Source organism: Pteronotus mesoamericanus, unplaced genomic scaffold (assembly GCF_021234165.1).
Source record: "Pteronotus mesoamericanus isolate MK-2021 breed Mesoamerican mustached bat unplaced genomic scaffold, CSHL_Meso_final contig_50, whole genome shotgun sequence".
NCBI classification, from domain to species: Eukaryota; Metazoa; Chordata; class Mammalia; order Chiroptera; family Mormoopidae; genus Pteronotus; species Pteronotus mesoamericanus.
Genome location: NW_026555186.1, coordinates 23,693,525 through 23,714,584, shown reverse-complemented (window position 1 = coordinate 23,714,584; position 21,060 = coordinate 23,693,525). Strand labels below are relative to the sequence as shown.

The window sequence follows — 21,060 nt, the reverse complement described above, 5'->3', positions numbered from 1 at the left end:
AAAGGGCATCATACAAGGGCACCTTCCTGCCTCTAAGCGCGCACCCAAGAGGCGGCCAGCTACCCAGTGAGTATCTTTCACATTCGCATTAAAGCCCCTGCGGGCTCCCAGGGCCCAGCCTCTGCTGGCTGGGAATGCGGGGTCTGCGGGGACAATGGCCTCACAGGATCCAGACAGCACTCACCAGCAATGGTGGAGTCGGAGCTGCAGGGCGAGGCGGGCTCTGGCAGGGCCTTGAAAAGCTGGAGTTGATGCAACAGACAGTAGAGGCATACTACCAGGTCATGAGCTTCAGTACCTAGCACCTCATTTAGTTCTCACAACCACCCCAGGACAGAGGCATTATTCCAATTTCACAGACCGGAAAACAGTTTGGAAAGGTTGAGTTACTTGATAACAAACTTGGCAAGTAAGTAGGAAGAGCTGAAATTCAAACCCAGTTCTATTTAACTCACAAGGTTCTTTCCACTGCATCAACCGACAGAGGGAGTGATTCGGAGCCTTCTCCCAAAAGTTATAAAAATTGCATGTGGCTCTTTACTATAGGTGATCCAGAGGTGCAAATTCCACATACGCTTAGTTTATTACTTGCTGGAGACTTCAGAGGACTGGCGACGGGACACTAAAAACAGCACCATCGCTCATGAATGTTCCAAAATCCCAGGCGGCAGGGGCAGCGGACGGGGCGGCGGCTGGGAGTCTTCCCGCAGACCCAGCTCTGGCAGCCGTGGGCTGGGGGACGCCGTCTGAAACCCTGAGTTAGCCTCTGCTGGTTCCACTTTCTTCATGCGCACACAAAGAGCTGGACGTGGTTTTCAACTCTAGGTGTGATGCTTTTTATGATACTGTCACTGAAAATATTTCCTGCTCTTTAGAATCTGATAAAAATGTCAAGCCATTATTTTTGTACTTTGCAATTTATCTTGAATAAATCTTTGAAACTCCTTGGACTGAAAACCTATTTCTCCTTCCCCTATTCAAATTGCACCTGTTATTCAAAGCCCATTTCAAGTCTTATTTTTTCTATGAGCTTTTTTTGTCTACTCAATTACCCGAAAAGAGCCCCAGTCACATCCCTGAAATTATTTTTGTGCTTACGGTACCTGCCCTCCCATCTAGGATGTAGTTAGGCACCATGTGCTGCTAATGGGTCCCATTCAAACTGGCACTGTGCCTCAGTCGTCACCAGTTTGTCTATCTGTGCAAGTCCTCACGGGTAGAAGCTGGCAAAGAGATCTCTCTGCCCCATAATAGTCTTGCTACCCCCTCCCACAAATACCATTCGTGTTCATGTGTTCATTTCCATGCACAGTAATAAAGTTATTGCAAGCAAATGATTTATGACCGTTTATGGAGATGCTGGGTGTTGTGCTTCCAGAGCCCTGTGGGCCCAGCACATGCAGGGGCAATGATGGAGGACTCTACGAAAACGTCACGTTCCGACCAGGCCCAAGACACCATTTCTCTAAGCGAGGGCCTCCTGCCAATCATCATCACTGGAGCCAGGCCTGAAAACTAAGGTGTTCGGGATGAGGTGGTTTTCCTGGAAGGGGCAGTGTATTTTTACAAGCAAGAGACACTGAAGCATCCGCTTAATTCCAAAGGGCCCATATAATTTCCAGAACAACTAAGAGATATCACACAAAGGGGAAAATGGCTCAAACTAGGGTTTTAAAATGACTTGCATTCATTTTTTTTTTTGATGAAGCTGTATGAATTCTGGGATGGTCTAGCAAATGTTCAAGGCTTTATTTATCATTCTTCAACAGAGCTGATGAAACTAATCTGCCTTTGCAATTGGCATACCAATTTCTTATGTAAGAATGTGGGCAGGGTCCGTGACATATCAAGCAGTTTTAAGTGTGTGTTATGAAAATAGTTTCAGATGAATCTTTTCTTTGGCAGAATTAGGCAGAAACTGATAGAGACGTTTAACCAGTTTATACCAGTCAGACTCATTCATCTCCACCACAGATCCTACTACATCCTGTGTAGGGGAAATTCTCAAAAACTCCATGTGATAAATCCATTTGTGCATAAGCTGGCGTTTAGCTTCCACGTCTCCTCTCTCCAGAGGGGGAGCCGCTAAGACCAGGAGCCCTGCCTAGTCCTTCCCTGACAGTAGAGCCCCGCTCTCCCTAGGGCCGGAGATAAGACTGCCACGGTAGTCAGGAGGAAGTGAAAGATCGTAGCCCAGCCTTTGGCGCAGAGATCTGCTTGGTTCTTGATAGCCCTCCTCCTTCCCCACTCATGCGATTAGCTTAGGGGAGGCCATCAACGGACGCCTGAAGTGCCACGCTCTACACCTGCCTGGACCCCTTATCGCTGGGTACTTCTAATATCACTGCGCTTTTTCCTGCCGAGCCCAAAGGCAGCGTCTGAACATCGACACAGAACTCCAAGACCTGTGAACAAATCACCCAAAAGTTCACAGGAGATGAAATCTCTGGGCCACATCCTGGACGTCAGTCCCAGGCTAGCCCTGTGGACAACCATCTCTGATGCAGTTGACCTACAGTTCAGAGTCTACCTATGGAACATCCTGCTTGCTGTGATTTGGAACACACATGTGTCTCATATGCAGTTCTACTACTCCTCTCTCCTCTGGAGACTGTACCTTGGGCCTGTCCGCAGCAGATCTGCCCTACACCTGCCTTGCTTTATCCCAACCCTACAGGTAGGTTTTAAGCACAGGCCCTCACCTCTCTCTGTCTGCACCTTCCGAGTGCAACCAACGAACCCCGGCCATGGAACACCTGAAAAAGCACAAATTCACTCTCCACTGCATGGCACTGACAACTGGGTCCCTGTGCCTGCTCACGTGCAGATAAACGTGGTGGCTCACATGAGCCTAGGAGGTTTTCTTTACGCTCTAGGCATCCATTAAAATTACAAGTAACACCTTTTACTGGTCCTGAAACTTCATTTGCAGGATCTTAATCACTATTCTAAATGACCCGCTTCTAACCAGTATATATAGCAAAGTAAGGTTGTTTAGACTTTCCACGGTAGAAGAAAAGTACATCAGTTTAAATTAAATCCACTGCTAACATGGTCTACGTTTCCTGCTTTGTTAAATGGCTAATTGAATGCCGGCCTGCTTTCAAAGAAGTGTCTGGCTTGCTCTAACTTGCTGCAGTGAACACCCTGGTTTCATACTGCTTGCATTATTGAAAATGTTTATTTTGACAGGCATTTCTCAGCATACCTGCTTCCAAAAAACACATTCCCAAATACTTTAAATTATATAGTAATTATAAATCCCCTACTTTCTAAATATTAGAAAGACAAACAAAAATGTCAACAACTAAAATGAGCTCCATAATTTATGCACAACTAGAAGCATAAAAGGTGAAAGGAACAGAAAGCTCCCCCAACAAGCATCGTCTAAAACCAAGAGCATTTAAAATCGGCAAATACTGAAATATGGATAGCATTTACCATAGATGCAACCATTCAGCTATTTTTTCTTTAAGCACAAGAACACGTGTTATTATGGATCTCAATTCTACAAGAAACTTAACGTTATTTCAGATGACGTTTTACAGGCTCTAAAAACCACACAATGAGAGAATTTTGAATGTTCAAAGGGCATTCATTACCTGGTGCAGGCTGTCGTTCGTTCCATTCTGTTGAGATTAAAATTTCTACAACTTTGATGAGGTGTTCAGTATTCTCAGAGCTATAAAAAAAAGAGAGAGAGAGCGCTCTATTAGAAATGTTTTCCCTAAACAACAAGCTCACTTTCATTTACACACATTCCAGTGTAAATATGTACATGCACCGGGGAACTAGTTATCTTCAGAATAAGTGTAACAGCCAGTCAGCCTAGGACTACCCTCATCACTCAAACATACGTGTTTCTCTTTTTCACTTACCTGGCTGCTGGGAACCTGAAAAGCAGAGGGCTGAAAAGTTCAGAGAGCACTCTTGCAGTCAGAAGGTTTTTGCTGGAGCTTTGGGAGAGCTTGAAGAAATGTTTTAGCAAATACTGAAGCGTAAGCCAATACTGATGAGGTATGTTAGGTGACCTAATGAGCTTCTTCAACAGCTGGATGTATTCTTCAGAGCTTTGAACTTCTGCAAGTTTAAAAAAAAAGCAACAAGAAAAAAATAATAAGAGACTTTCTAAGTATCACTGAATAAACACCTAGAAAAATTCTGTTCTAGCTATTGAAAAAAGAGTCATTTAAAACAAAGTCATCAGAAGAGGCAGACAGACCATTTGTTCTTCTCATTAGAAAAAGCATTGTGAGAAGTAGAAATCTCAAGTCAAATGGAAATGTAAGAAGCTCTTGGTGTTAAAAAAAACCACAAAAGGTTCAGGGTGTTCTGGTAGAACTCTGCCCTCTGTGAAGCAGCTGCAAGCGTGATTGGCTGATTTGGAGGAACATCAGATAAATATCACAGGTTTTAACTTTGAAGGTTACAAACCACAATTTCCTGTCCCCAAAGCACTTTAACTGAGCATTAGCTCCTAAAACTGAGAGTCCTTTTCCCTCAACACTTCTGTAATGGCCACTTGAAGATAATAAGATGATAAGAACATCCCCAGTCACTGCATATTAGTCCCCATCCCCCAGACCCAAGGATGCTACTTGAACACCGTGGCCTTCACTGATGTAATGAGCTTTGTTAATACTGGTAAAAGTTAACAATTAGCCACTTCAACATGTGGACAGTCTGCCTAAGCAAATGAGAATCTGGGTCTTCTATCGCAGCCGTCACCAACATTTTTTGCCCTAGGGACCCGTTTCGTGGAAGACCATTTTTCCATAGACCAAGGTTGGGGAGGGGGAGACAGGAGGTGGAGGCCAGGCCTGAGAGACCGATGGGAGTTCAGGCGGTCATGCAATGGAGGGGGGCAGGGGAGGTTGGGAACCCTTGTTCTATTGGATGCTAATGGAGGGAAGCTGAGCTGATGGGGGCGTGGGGTAGAGTTGTGGGGGAGGGTTCCAGGGTAGGTGGGTGAGGGGGGAGGAAATATTCCTAGTATTTCATAAGAACTATCTCTTCCTATGAAGATGTTACAAGCACATCCACATTTCAGTTCATGTTCAATGAGGTTCTCAGAAGAGAAAACAAACCTTGGGCTAAAGAAATCATTTCATTGTAAACAGCTATTGGAATGACAGGATTCGGAAGGTCCAAGAGATAGCGTTTGAAAGCGTCTGCTAAAACTTGAACATCAACTGTTTCCAAGTCCACGGAGGCGGCATCTATGATAGAAACATTTAAAAAAAATACTTCAGACATTTCATACATTGGTTGGGCCAATTTTCTGAATATTTGACTTAAGTATGACATATAAAAGAAGCAATGAAGACCAATGTGAGTTTCTCACAGGGGTGGCTCCTGGAATTTCAAACAGAACTTTTCTTTGCATAGGTCTGTCCCCACACACTAAGCATGTAGCATGACGGCCCTTGCCCATGATGCCAGGAGCATATTCCCAGACTTTGGGGCAACGAAAAGGTACTGTGCCCCGCAATTCAAATGTTGAAGTCCTCAATCTTAGTAGGACCTCACAATGTGACTATATTTTGAGACAGGGTCTTTACGGAGGCTTGCAGTTAAAATGAGTCCATTACAGCGGGCCTTGGTCCAATCTGACTGGTGGCCTTATAAAAGAGGAAATTTAGACACACAAAAGGGCATGAAGGGTGCATGCAGAGAGGAAACGCCATGTGAGGACACAGTGAGAAGGCAGCCGTCTGTAAGCCAACGGGAGAGGTCTCAGAAGAAACCAAACCTGCCTTGATCTGGGACTTCTAGCCTGAAGAACTGTAAAAAAATAGGATGCTATTTTTTAAGCCACCCAGTCTGTGCAATTTTGTTATGCAGCCTTAGCAGACTAATGTAATCCCCAAAAACATTTCCAAATACCTTTTGGAGGGTGGCCTTACCCTGACTGAGAGGGCTTCTGCCTAGGGATGGCTAATCATATAGTAAATGCTTCCTAAAACCTCAACAAGAAAACATAAAATGCAAATCCACAGAATTCCAAAACTTTGAGTTGCTAAATACTTTATCTCAGAATATAAATTTAACTCAACAGAGTGCCTGATTAGACAGTAAGATATTATAGAATGCTACCAATCTCAAGAATATCCATGAAAATAATTTGAGCATCTTTAGAACATTCCCCCCTAATTCTGACAGAGCCTTATGATTAGGGTATTACTAATCTAACCAGTAGGCTCTATACTATCTCAGAAGAACAACAAGACGAGCATGTCTGTCCAGCAAACCCTTCAGATGGAAAATAGGTCAGGCCACCCCATAATGGGGTGATACGGATCAAAGTCACTCTCTCAGGGCTTGAGACAGAAGAGGCACAGGGCCCAGCAGAAAGAAGGGAAACTGGAGGCACAGGAATGGGCATCTAGAAACAAGAGGCATTTGGCTGCTGCTGATGGATGTACCCTAGTGACATGAAGGGTCACTTGAAAATTATCTGGAGACTCAATGGAGAAAAGGTGAGCTGATGTGCAAAATGCTACATTTTTAAACAAGGCATTATTAATTGTGGTGGTAAAAATAAGTGGAAAATCAGAGCGGTCGGAAGTGAAGATAACACTTATGTTCATTTGAATTTCTGATACAGCTAGAAACGTGTGAGACATTAGCAAGAACTAACATCATGTAGTGACTGATTGGAAGGGGCTGGGACCTAGGAGAGAATGAGAAGGAATCAGAGTTTATTGCAAGGTGTTAGAGCATGAGTAGGAGAAGATGGTACTCTGCACACCACGAAACAAGTGTAATGTCATAAATCACTCCAGGTTGAGTCTGAAGCTACAAAAGTTCCTTGGCCACATCCTTATCGTAATCCAAACTTGCCCAACTAACTAGGCAGATTTTTTAAAAGGAAAATTACACAACCCCATATAGCTCAGAAAAGTTCACCTCACAGAAAATGTTGATAGGTTGGTTTGACTAAAAGAATTATTAAACTCAAAAGGTAGAGAGTCAAATGAGAGACATCACATCTCTAACAAGCATGGAAAAGGTATACTAGGTCTTTGCATAAAGGATCCACCTCAGAAGTAATGCAACTACTTACATTGGACTGTCAAGCAAAACTGGGTGTGCATCACTGTAAGAACATCCCAGAGTCACTGGCTATGGGGCAAGCTGCTGCCCTCCCCCTCATACTTCGCCCCGTCAGCTTCATTTACTATGTCTCTTTGCCAGCAAATTAATATTACTTAATTTGTTCATCCTTAAAAATGTGATAAACCCATGGGTGGTGTGGTATAAACATGAAGACAGTCAATGCTCCACATGGCTGTCCATGAGGCAGGGTTTCTGCCACCTCCTCTGTGCAAGCGCAGTACTGATGAGCTGCATCTCTGTCAGGACGCTCCAGGGACAGCATGCTAATGATGTGTCTCCCTACCATACTGAGAGTCCCTCAAGGGCAGGGGCTTCGGCTCTTGCCTGCTCCTCTGGCTTTCCCCAGGGCCCAGCCCAGCACACAGAATGTGCCTCCTCAATGGACCAAACTATAAAAAGTCCTTAGAGTAGGGCTTTGGTGAATTTACATTACTCTAATACATGAGGTGCATCCCAAAGAGGCCTTAGAGTGTTTGAATGAAACAGCCTTATTTCTAGTCTTTGGGTAAGTCTTTGCATGAGCTCACCTTATGTCAAATTCCGCTAGAGTTCTTGACATACGATGTTCCATTTATTTTTTACCGTAACTTCTAAAGCTTCTTAGAGCTTCTGATTTCTGTCTTTTTTGCAGTAAAGCTCTTCCAAGAGTGATCCGTGACTTTTGAAGCTAGCTAGGTGAGAGCTTTTACAGGTCTAGGTCGGGGGAGTTTACATCCTCTTCTACCTGACTTTATATTGAGTCTACTCATGACAGGTAACCAGTAAACTCTCCAGCGCTTCCCCCCTCCTTCAACTGGAATGGCATCCCCTCCTCAGCTGACCTCTAGCTATGTTAGCAGTTCTCAATTTTGCTGGCAATGTCTGGAAACTTTTTTTTTGTCACAACTGGGGGGACAATGGCATCTACTGGGTAGAGGCCAGGGATGCTGCTAACCATCCTATCTTGCGTAGGACAGCCCTCTACACCAAAGACTTATCCACCCTAAAATGTCAAGAGTGCTAAGGCTGAAAAGGCCTGATTTTTAAACACTGAAATATAACTGACATAAAACATTCTATTAGTTTCAGATGTACCACAAAAGGATTCATTTTTGTGTATACTGTGAAATGATTGTCACAGTAAGCCTCGTTAACACATTTCTCTCTCTTTCTCTCTCTCTTTTTTTTTTTTTTTTTTGATGCAAACTTTTAAAGATAAAGCCTGATTCAGGTTAAGGAAAACCAAAATAGGAAAAAATTCATACCATTAAAATTCAAATGAGACAAGAAGTAAATAATTCATGTCAGGGCAATATAGTGGGGGAAAAAACCTAAGGACTTTTGGGGTTAGAACAATTTGGGTGTAAGTCAGAGCTCCAGCCATCAGTAGTAATTAACACTTACATCACAAGGTTCAAGTGTCAATGAAGTAAAAGAACTTAGTAGGTGGTAATCAAAGTGGGTTGTTGTCTTCCTGTCTGTCCTTTTCAGACACTGGTAACCATCCACAGGGCTGGTTAAAAGGATAGGTTTCTTCGTTTTGTTACGTGTAAGTGACTCATCTGTGATCTTCCAGGATACAACAATATTTTTATGAATTGAAAAATCCTCAAGCTGGAAACAGCTCTGGTGGACCAACTCCTATACTTAGATAATGTTTACTCTTTTTTTGCCACAAAATTCACTTTTATAGTGTAGTGCAGAATCCAAATGAGACCAGTGTTCTATGCGTGTGTTTTGGTCTCAAACGGGGAAGGAAATCGGTCTGTCAAAATATATTGTTGACGCGAATTTGGTTATTTATTCCATCTCACAAGTGGTGTAAAGATTTTTTTTTTTCTAAGCTAAACTGCATCATTTGTGTTTGGTCACATTTAAAAACTCAACCACTGTTTCTCAAATAACTCCCATTTCATCGGTCTCTGATGTCTAAACATTTCCTGTGACATGTTCAACTTGACCGATTTTCTGACCAAAACATGTACCACTATTTCAATTGGCTAAAAACAAAATTCAGTGTTTCCTTAACACCCTAGTAAAGCTGCTAAGAATAAAGAAAACCATGTCTTTCACCTAGAATTTTATGCCAATCAACTTCTAACGATCTACCCTGTGGGTAAGGAAGGAGATACAGGAGCAAAGAGCATATACCCTATACGAGGGGAAGACTGATTTCCATGTACAAAGGAAAAAAATAAAAGTTAAAAAAAATTCTTTTTAAGCTTCAAACATACGGGTGGAGCATTTCAAGTGAAACTATTTACTGATAAAGATCTAATCTCCTTCTTGTTCCCCAGAAACATCTTTTCTAAAAATTTTCATAAGCTGCCTCATGTCAAAGCTGCCTCACACTTCAAATTTTCATTTGTTAACTATCGGGTGGACCTTCTTTGCACACATGGCTGAAAGAGCTTCTTCCAAAACTGGGTTTCACTTTTTCATTCAAACATCCATCAGTTAAAATAATGTGAGGCATAAAATTATTTTTCTAAAAAAGAAAACTGTTGGAAGGGAATGAAGGATCAAAGATATTCTAGAAGTTGACAAAAAAGATGACTTGCCAGAATGATGGCAAGTGAATTTACTCACATTTGTTCAGTTTTATTCTGATAGCAAAGGAGGGAAAGGACAAATAATAAAATTGCCGCTTGGCTGGATAAATTGATTTCATTTACCCACTGGTATGCAGGAGCTGGGTTGCACCCACTTACAAAGGCCACTGGAACTGTGCCCAATCTGCCCAAGTTGGAGTTCAGTGATAACAAGGGAGCTCAAATTGATCATGGTGAGAATATTTAACCATGGAAATGGGCAAATGCAATAAACCAGGGCTTTTTTCTTCCCTCAGAGTTGGCACCAGTACACCATGGAATATAACAGTATCATAATGTTAATGTAAATATGGCAAGAAAAAGCAAACAAAGAAGGAAGACAGAATGAATGGAAAGGGAAAAGAAAAGGAAAAGGAGGGAAAGGGAAAAGGTCAAAAGAGACAACTGTTAAATGACGCAGACTTATATTTTTTAAACTGATCCAGATGAATTCGATGTAGCCAACTGTAGGGTCAGAGAAAGACAGTCGATGTGCAGAGCCAAAGAAATCCCAAGGGGCTGTTTCTCTCCTCTGCAACTCCAGCGGGACCCAGAGGCTCCCGGCTGCGATAACGACCAACATGTCTACAGGCTGGCATGCACACACACCCCAGCACAGGAGACAAACATCAAAGGTCTGCACTGTTACCATAATAGGGCAGAGGGAACTATGCTTGATTTCTGGGCTCCTTTCAAACTTAGAACGTTGCATTAGTTAGTTTTAAGTTCGAGTGTTTTGTGCTTTACCCGAAACAGAAAGGTAACAACTGTCTTTGTCATTTGTATCTGTAGTTCCAAGACACTCACCACACTCAAGAAGCTGTCGGAATTCTGCTGGGTTGCTGGAGCTCTGTGTTCTGTATAGAGTTGAACATTCCAGACCTAGGACACAAAACAGAGCGAGTATGCAAAACACAGCTCTCTGGAGGACCTGTGAGCTGGCTGCCAGAAAGACATTCCAGTTTCCATCCAGTATCTATTCTAGATGTGTACCAAATATTCTTGGAAGTCAACTCCTACTATTAATCTTATCTGGCATGTCAATAATTTTGGCAAAATCTTCTGGCCACTAAGGAACAAGTTAATTATATTTATTAAATTATGGAGAACTTAATAGTTTCCATACAGGAAAATGTTAATATGGAGTTAGAAATCAGACCAAGATTATGTCCCCTGTACACAGCAACAAATCGCTTGTGGGTCTAGAGCAGGTATTTAATGAGTGCCCAAAAGACAAATATAAATTATAACACCTTTGAAACAAGGTTTATAACAAGTTTGCTCATTCCCTCAACCCCTTGGATTACCTTTCTTTTCAATGGCTTCTACTAGCTTGATGAGAAGAGGTGGCGCGATGTCAGGAGGGGCAAACTGTTCTGCAAGATCCGGAAGGGTCAAAGCTGCAAATAAAGAAAATCCAATGATTACGTTTAATTTGGAGCAATCCAATGCATCAAACAACAATGAAGAAAATTTAAATACAAAATAATTTAGTTCTCTCTAACAAAAACAAACTCAGGCCCCAGCAAGGGAGAGCCCTGTGCCGGGCCCCACGCTTCAGAAGGCTCTTCTCTGGGCCTCTTCTCATGGCGTTGTGAGTTTGGGGGGCCAAGGAGACATGGCCTCCTCTCCTAGGACACTCTCAGGATACCCACCCCGAATCCCAAAATTCCTTGCCCCGATGGCTTCTCAGGGCCTCTTCCCCAGGCCCATCCTCCCCCCAGGGCAGACCTTCCTGCTGGGGAGCCCCTCGGGCCTGAGGGGCTCAGGATGGAATGGAGTTAGGATGTGCAAAGGTTCCTGAAAAGCCATGCTCTGGGGCAGAACCTGAAGCCCAAGAAATCTAAATTCAATTCTGGCCTCCTGGTCATTATAAAGAAGTAACTGTCCAGGCAGGAGGAAAGAACTGTTTGAATTTTGTCAAACAGCTTGTTAACGTGATTTATAACTTTAAAATATTCAGACACAGGAAATATGGGCATCCTTTTGCACTCTTGTCCCAAGCCCCACAAATGTCAGGGGCAGGGACCAATATCAGACCCAGAAGCCGGTACACATGATCACCGGCCACATGACCTTCAAGTTAAGCCCCCAGGTGCCTGTTGTCGAAGCCTTTGTTTGCTTACATTATTTTGGTCAGTTAATATCTTCAGAAATGTGATGCTTTCATACAGTCATTTTTCTATGCTCTATTTACATGGTTTAGTAATTATAATGATTCAGAAGAAGAAGAAATCTAATTCGATGACACAAATGTCCTTCAACATTACGTCAATAACTGTATTCTCATTCCAAAAACATGAAGCCATTTTAAAGTTTTCTCATATTAAACCAGAAGAGGGAGCTAAATATATTTACCTCAAATTTCTCAAACTGCAAAATATCGGTAAAACGATAGTGTTTATGAAAGTACCTACATGTGCGCCACCTGTTTATTAGCCATCAATTAATAACTTTTTAAATACTTATGGTTCATCACTGTGTACTTTTATCTAGAAATAGTTTATACATTCTAAGAAAGACTAAATATTTGCAATTTTGTTTCAATGAGATTTTAGGTGTGTGATTATTATAAGCCATACATCATGTTAAGTAAATTGTTAATGGGGGTCATCTTTCTAATATTAATACTCTGTATAGGACAATGGATTTATGACATAAAAGTAAAATAAAATTATGTTATTAAATTCTGACCTCAGAGAATTACTGCCCTTATTTTGCAAACCCTATCCCCATGGTCTAAGACCCTTTTAGATCACACTATGTCCTGTGATAGACAACACATGACCTTGCCACATATTTCTATTATCCGTTGCCTCTATGCAGGATAAAAGAAGAAAAGCTAAATCATGGAAGAAAATGCTAGGGCAGCACCATCTAGTAGAATGTACTGTTATGATGGGAATGCTCTCATAGCTGTGGTAGTCAATAAAGCCTATGTGGCTACTGAGCACTTGAAATGTAGCTATTGGGACTGAGAAACTGAATTTTTAATTTTTATTGATTCAAACTGAAATGGCTGTATGTGGCTGGTGACCATAGTACTGGAAAGCACAGTCCTGGTGACCATAGTACTGGAAAGCCTGAGCAAGGGCAAATTTTGTCAATAGCAGGTGAAAGGTTCCTAAGTTGGCTTTGTGCTAGAGACCCCATCGAAAAGCCATCCCTGAGGACACGGCATCTGGACATAGGGCGGATGGACACCTGTACTCTGGGCTATCACTCCATTTCCTGGGTGAGGCTGTGCTACTGGAACACATTTTGGACTTCAGAAAGGCAGCACAGCTATGCCAGTGACTTTCCAGTCACTATGCAGAGAGTTGAGTGAGAACTTTCTCTCTCCTGTGTTTCCTTTGTCTGCCTGAGCCTATGGAGCGCCTGGAGAATTTGTTAGGAAGTCAAAGTACTACCACAAACCCCTGGAATTGGATTATCCAGGAATGGAGCTGGTAATCTGGTTTGGGTTAGTAGTAAGTCTTAGGGTGCGTTGTTATGACAAGCAAGTTCACATGGGCGACTCCCTGAAAAAATCCAGCAATGACATCCCCAAATCTCTAATTGTTAAAATGTGAGTACATCTGAAAAGCACTTAAAATATAAATGTCTTGAAAGTTTCATAAGGACTTTTTAATTTAAAACATTGCAAAATTAAAAAAGAAATACTATAAAATGGAAGGGCACACCATTTCATTTCCTCTAACTATAAACTACTTCCCCTTGCCTTCAAAGAGGATCAGCTCACAAAAAGATCCTCCCCCGTAAATGCCTTCTCCACTGAACAGGATGAAACATCATCCTATCAGCATATGCAACAGAAGGAAAGCATAAAGGTAGAGAAATGATGTACAGAAATGTTATTAATTAGGATTCACTGTAGTGCCTTTTCTTAGCCCTCTCAAACTTACAGGTCTGAGCTCACGCCAAGATGCAGAAAGTTAAAGATTAAATCGTAAATACACGAATCGACATATCCACCCAACACTCATCCAATTAACTAGCCCCGTTCTACTTCTCTTCCCTCATATATTACACAAGCATTATGCTTTTTAAATTAAAAAAACAAATCTCTGAAGTTGGCAACTGAAAATGGAATTACTTAATAAAGGTTTATCTCCTTCCAGAATCTTATCAAAACAATCATTTCTGCAGGCAAATATGAATGTTAAATTAAGTGATAATTAAAGATTTCACCTCATTGCGACTGGAATATACACCCAACAGCTGTTACATTACTGAGTTGGCAAATACTACATATAAAAGTGTGTCTGTCTTTGTATTGTATTTCTTCACTTCAGTCTGAAGGGGGAAAAAAGGCAAAAACCTTCTTTCCTTAGTTCTTTCAATGATTCCTTGCCAAAAAAATAAAAAATAAATAAATGGTAGTTTACTTTCAGTATCCTGAGTTACAAAATATCATTTGTTTCACTCATACAAGTGTTACATGAGTTTTAAACACCATGACAGCAATCAGGTATCTAGAAGTTTTCTCAGAGTGCACACCAGAATACTTCAAAAAGAACAGAAATTAGATGTCTATAGTAGGAAGTACAGGTACTCCTTCTGAAATATACTGAATGTCCCTCTAAATTCTTAATATTGAAAAAAGCTTTATTACCTAAATCTATGAATCATCACAGCTGGTCGAGTTTTTGCAATGGGAGTTTTAAAACGTAAACTTTACAAGGAAAGATGATTTTTAAAAATAACAATGCAAGGATTTCCTATTCTGTGATTCAATCCATTTCCCCTTTAAAATATTTAAAGATAGGGAAAGTGGCAGCTTACCCAGAAACCTTTGAAGTTCACATCTTTTATTTCAGGCAACAGGATCAATTAACACCAAAAGTCAAAAAAGGATTCTGAACCACAATATTAATTATTTCAACAATCCTAAAATCAACTATTCCTTTAATTATATTACATATGCAAGGTCATTATTTACTTTTCCATGAGATCTCATTTTAAGAAATTCCAACAGGAAATGACAATTGCGAGGAATTACCAAATTTGGTAAGTTCTTTAAAAAGTCCATGATAAAGCCCCACATCATACAGTTCAATAAACCAAAACATAATGGAACTAAAAAAAATATACAAACTATATGGATCATATACAGAAATTAGTATGATCCTCACAAAGTTTGCATATAAATTCTCATTCCATTTCATCCTCCAGACAGATTTTTATACCTTAATGAGGAATGTTTTTTAGTTGTGAATCCTGTGGTAGCCGGTGTATAAATCTGGAGAGCGAAGTCCACTCTTAAGAATCTGGTGAGTGCAGGTTCCTATACTATAATCCAATACCAGTTTTTCACTTAGCTGAATCATTTTTTTCATCAGAAGAAATCAGTGTTACTTAAGGAGAAAGAAGACAAAAAAAGAACAGCAGAAGGGTCTGAAAGTGGCGAAGCCAAGACGTATTGTGTCCTTAGGAGAGAGGAATTAGTCTTCGACACTTAACTAGGTGCCCCAGGTTGTAGAAAGAATTTTTGATGACACATCAGATTCGGCGTTTTCCACTAGTTCTATTTTTCCCCTCTTTGCCCTAGTGACAACCAATCACACAGAACAGAAGGGAGCCTTCTCTCCAAACTCAGGCCCTTCCCAAACCACTAACACGGACAGGCCTGAACAGTCCTTGGGCACCAGCAGTGTGTGGGAGACAGTGGCATTCCTCGCGTTAAGTGGTGCCAACACCGCTACAAAGTGCAAGATGAAACCAGCACACAGCCGCACCTTTTGGAGGCGTTCTCTATAAAAAAAGATATTTTAGACTTAGTGCCTGGCAGGGACGAATGGAAAGTTTAGGCCGAAATTCTGGGACTCCAGAGACTGCTCAAGCCAAGTATTTCATTACTGATGGAAACGACTTGGAAGTGTATGAAAAACTGCCACTTAGTTTTGAAAATCTAATACAAATACACAGAAAAGAAGGTGAATATGCAAAGTGTGGATCAATATTAAGTCAAGATGTTTATCTAATTACTGTTGTTGAATCCAAACCTGATTTCTATCTGAAACAGTCTCTCATTATTTCAAATTAAAAAAGGTACATTCTGGTGGGCAAGAATTACTTTCCTTAAACATTTTAAGCACATTTATATGCATATAATGGTTATATGCATAAAATGGTTAACACCATGAACATTTAAACTTCTTAAACTCTAGGGGCAAAGCCCTAACAAATGCTAAGATACTACAGCTAAAAAAAAAATTAAGCAAAGCAAAAAAACAATTATGGGCTCCTTAATTTTGGAGCATACCTGTTTAACCAGCAGTACAGAAATTATGAAAAGCACAGGTTTAAAGCCAAAGAGACCTGGGTTTTACTCATGGTTTTGTCACTTACTGAATGTCATCTTGGACATAATTAACTTGAACCCCAGTTTCTTCATCTGTAAAATGGGAATAATTATTAGAGTAATATTGACTCAGTAAATAATATAAATCAACACGGCAGGCATAGTGCCCAGTATACAGAAGGCACAACTAATGGGTATCTATGATTAATTTAGAATTATTCATATAATCTTTTTCATTATTATTGTTAACAGATTTTTAGAATACCCAATTGCAAAGACATTTTAAGACCAGAAACTATTATTATTAAGAGAGAATTCTCAATGCTTTTTTAAAGATTAAAATTTATTATCTAACAATATTTTTTAATCCTCACCCAATGATATGTTTATTGCTTTAAGAGAGAGAGGAAAGGAGAGAGAAAGAGAGAAACATCGACTGGTTGCATTCCATCTGTGCCCTGATTGGGAATTGAACCCGCAATATTTTGGTGTACAGGAAGACACTCTAACCAAGTCACACAACCAGGACTTGATACTTTTTAAAGATGGCAAAATGGAGGCATATAAGAGGGTAGATATCTGCCTTCTGATTTTCATTCTATACATAAACATACATAATATTTTTTCAGAAGTCATGTTTAAAATATCACATTTTCAATATATGGCACTTTTTCCCTATGAAGACTATCATACTAATCTATTTAAGTTATTATATTTCAGTTTTTCCAATATAAAAAAAATGAAGTTGAAATGATACTGCACTTGGTGGAAACAAGCTTTTTTTTGGGGGGGGGGGCAGATATGGGCAACTGTAAGTAGGAATAAAAAGACCAGATGTAAAATAAATCTTCAGCCATAACTACATTATTTCCAGCAATAATTAGTTAAAAGGGATTAAAAGAGTTATGAACAGATTTAAACAAGCTGGCAAATCTTTTCAGATACCCTACACTAATGAGTCTTCAGTATCTTTGACTCCCCCCACTTATCTCTCCCTGCTCCACAGCTTAAAAACCAATGAAGGGGATCTGAGATCCTCTGCCCATTTAGCTTTATTTCTAGAAAACAGACTAGTATAGGAAACAAACAGCAAGCAAAGGTCTTACTAAACATAAGCAGAAGTTAAGGCTTTGCTTCTGATGGCCTCAGCTAGAGCCTCAGAGTTAGGAGGTAACTGAAATGCAAGATTACACTTAACCTTGGATAGGCTAGCCTAATTAATTGTGATTCCTATCACCTAAATTGGAGTCTGATCGAAAGATTACCATTTATAGTGCATAGCAAATTAAAATGCTGGACAGGAGGTAAATGGGGAAGAAAGAGACTCCTCTCTCCCCATTTTCTCATTTTCTCAGCTAAAAAAAATTTATAGCTGAGTCAGTGGGATTCAGGAGGCTAAAGATTTATAAGGGAAGTTGGTCTTTTGGTCTGTTGGCTTAGAAAGACTCTACCGGCAGCATGACTGTGAGGCCCCCAAAGGGAAAGAAAAGAGGAAGAATCATGTGACACACACAATAGACGCTGGACCATTTGTTGAATAAGTAAGTGAATATTACTGAATGTCAATTAGGAGCCACATCCCAGCAGTATTTTACAGGTATGTGTTCACTTATTATCCACCGCAGTTCAAAGGCATCTAGTTCCCATTATCCCCAATTTCAAGGTGAAGGAACTGAGACAGAGAAATTAAGTCATTTGGTCAAAGTAACAAAGCTCATAGGCAGTGACCCTAAGTTTGGCTTGGATCTCTTTCTCTCCACCAGAGTCTACCTACAGGTCCCGTTCAAGGAACGGTACCTGTGAGGAGTTTGACAAAGTTTCCTGCCAAGTCTCCCTAATTTAAAGGGTAACTGTGATAAGGGTGTTACATGATACACAGGTTATTGGATGCTTGATCCCATGAGTAAATAAAGCTACACAGTTTTATTCCACCAAATAAGCAAGTTGGTACACTTCATACAATTCTCCCTCATGATAAAACATTTTGCAATGCAGATAATTAACACCATAAGGAGAAAGCAATGGGAGCCCCTTTAATAACAAGAGGGCAGTGGGGGCTCCACGTGAGCCTTGCCATTTCCCTCAACGCTCCGGGTGAACCTCTGGAGGCACTCACTTCTCTCCATTTATATCTGATAGATTTCACAGTCAAATGTATAAAATATAATGTGAGAAATGCTCACAAGGAATGAAACAGAGTCTTCCAATATAACTTGAGAAGCCCAACCTCGTAAGAATTAAAGGGATCCTCCTCTGATCAGCAGAGGGCAGAGGGTCTGCACAGAAAGATATTACTGGAAAAACTGGGACCGGAAAGAAGCATTTTCATCTATGCTGGAAGCTCACTAACTGCGCAGAAGCGGGACGTTGGCTGACTGACCAAAGAGAGAGCGCAAAGGGAGGCTGGACTGCCAAGGTGGAAAAATCTGTCCGGCTAGACGCAACAGGCAGTGTGAAGGAAGCCTGGATAGAAATCAGAGAAAAGAGCCACAACTTCCATTCTAATAAGTACAGAAAAAGCAGGGTTTTTCTCTGACATTTTTAAATATACTACCAAAAAGCTGAAAGAACTGTACAGTGAATACCCTTATATCCTCATCATAGAGGCCAAAAGTGACATTTTACTGTTTTATCACATGTCTGTCTACCAACCTCTCTTTTATTTTTTTGACACATTTCAGAGTTAGTTAGAGAAATCAATTGCTATAGATTGAATTGTTCCCCCCACCCCCTGCCACATATGTTGAAACCTCAACTCCCAATGTGATAGTATTTGGAAATCAGAAATTTGGGAAGTACTTAAGTTGAGATGAGCTCCTGAGGGTGGAGCCATTATTATAGGATTGGTGCCCTTATAAGAAAAGATGCCAGAGAGCTTCTGTTGTCTCTCTTTGCTACGTGAGAACAGAGAGAGAAGACAACTGTCTGCAAGCCAGGGAAGAGCCCCCACTAGAACCCAGTCAGGCTGGCCCCCAGACTTCCAGCCACTTAAACTGTCAGAAATAAATTTCTGTTGTTTAAGCCACCCAGTCTTTGGGATTTCATCGTGGCAGCCAATATACTACACCCAAAGAGAGGAAATAAACCTTAGTCTAGAAAAAATCAATGTCAAACACCAATTCTATAGGTATTTGGTAAAGATCTTCTGTTTGCCAGAATATTCCCAAGGGCAGTAATTTCTAAACTCAGTGTGCATAGTAATAACCGGCTTCAGCAGGCCAGGGTGCGGTTCAGGGTTTTGCATTTCTCACAAGCTTCCAGGTGATGTCCATGCTGCTGGCCCTTGGACCACACTTTGAGGAGCAAGGATTTAGCATGAGCCCCTCGATCACAGAGAGAAAATCCAGATCTTGGTGGGAGACAGAATCCTAACCACTAAACTTCGTACTTCATACCTGCTGCCTAAATGCCCTGGGCTTCATGGGCTGGTCTCACACCAGATCCCAGGGGGCAGGTGATGCTGACTGACGCAGAGGGTCTAGCTATGAAATCTAATTAGGTGTAACAGGATACCTAATTAAATATCAAGAAAGACAGATTAGCAGTAGGGGATCTGCTGCTCTGTGCATCTCCACACCCATCCCTGCAAAGGCATCACATGGCCACAACTTGCCCAGTTCCCACAGTACGTTCAGGCCAAAGACTAGCACCTGGTTCTCCCAATGCCCACCCCAGGGCTTTTCCCATCTCCTGCCACATTCAAGAGGACTCACCTGTTTAAATTATGATGGGGGTTGGGGGGAAGAGTTGCCAAGGGGGGGCCAAGGAGAGCAATAGGAAATATTAGAAAGGCTGACCTAACAAATTACTAGTATTAGTACTAATACTGGTAGTTCTCATGTATTCAACACTTAGTATTGACAACTGTGCTCACTGCTCTGTCTCATTTAATCTTTATAACCTTGGAGGTACTGCAATTGTGCCCATTTTACAGATGAGAAAACTGAGACTAAGAAAAGTTAAGCAAGTTGGCCACAGTCATGCCAGCAGTAAATGGTTAAAGGAAGGACTTCAAAGAGCTGGTCAACCTCAAAGTCAGCCATAATCATTCTGAACCTCAGTTGCCTCATTAAGCAGACACACAACAACACTCTTGTAGTCACAAAGATGAGGAGCGGTTGAAAAATCTTTGCAGGATATGGATGGAAGAGCTCTTGGCAACAGGAGATACACACAATTACAACCTTTAGTGACGACATATGCATGTGTTCCACTTGAGTTGGGACTGGTGGGTCATATTCTCACCATCACCTCTGCTCTATCAGGATTGAATCCTTGCCAGCCCACTCAGCCAGGCTAAATATTTTCAGGGCAGCATTTATTAAATATTTTCTCATAAGGCTAAACTAAGCACATTCTTCCCCAAGGATGTAATGGGTTTTATTCAGCTAAATATAGCTGGCTAACTTATCACTTTCAGCAAGGTACAAATGGACTATTCTGTTTAATCATTGGGTGGAGATAGGGCCCCACAATGATTTACAAATACATATATTTTGTAACTTATATTTCAAAGGAGCCCAAAATAAAATCTTACTAAGATATGCTTAATAAGTATATGAAGGAAGTTAAAGTGTTTATCATTAGAGAGGGAGAAAAGAGAAATAAAAATTAACTGTCCGTGGGATTGGGGAAAAAAAAAGGCAAAAAAGAGAAGACACCAAAAAATATATATGGAATGGAAAATTCTCTAACAGCTAATACATAAAAATTACATAAGAAAATAAAATATAGTATATAGTCAGATTTTTTCCTTTCAAAAAGTTTCTTAAAAATCACTGGTAAGTAAGCTATCCATATATAAAAAGGGTGTAATTTTTTGAGATAAAGTAAACACAACTTTAAACAATTGTGTGAGGAGTCAGTTTTCATTTTCTTTTTTTAATGAAGCAATATACTTTCAGTAGCTCAGACAAATGTGATTAATTCTGGTCAGCTAATAACTTTTCATCTCTTGCAATACACTATGATTGTCAGTGAAATGAACAAGAAACTATTCACCTCTCAGGTAAAGAAATTCATGGACTTATTCTGGTTATAATTTTCTTTTTAAAGATAACAATTTTA

The 21,060-nt window shown here is 40.7% G+C and overlaps 1 protein-coding gene across 6 annotated transcripts in view; it reads right to left on the bottom strand.

Moving 5' to 3' along the window:
* Positions 1–21,060, bottom strand: part of PIK3R1 (phosphoinositide-3-kinase regulatory subunit 1) — a 79,615-nt gene that overhangs the window by 14,699 nt on the left and 43,856 nt on the right. For all 6 annotated transcript variants that reach the window (XM_054578447.1, XM_054578443.1, XM_054578445.1 and 3 more), the window contains 5 exons: positions 10,997–11,089; positions 10,497–10,571; positions 5,088–5,219; positions 3,879–4,080; positions 3,603–3,682 (listed from right to left, as the gene is read on the bottom strand). In XM_054578447.1, coding sequence (XP_054434422.1) covers positions 3,603–3,682; positions 3,879–4,080; positions 5,088–5,219; positions 10,497–10,571; positions 10,997–11,089 — 582 coding nt within the window. The remainder of the gene's footprint in view (positions 1–3,602; positions 3,683–3,878; positions 4,081–5,087; positions 5,220–10,496; positions 10,572–10,996; positions 11,090–21,060) is intronic.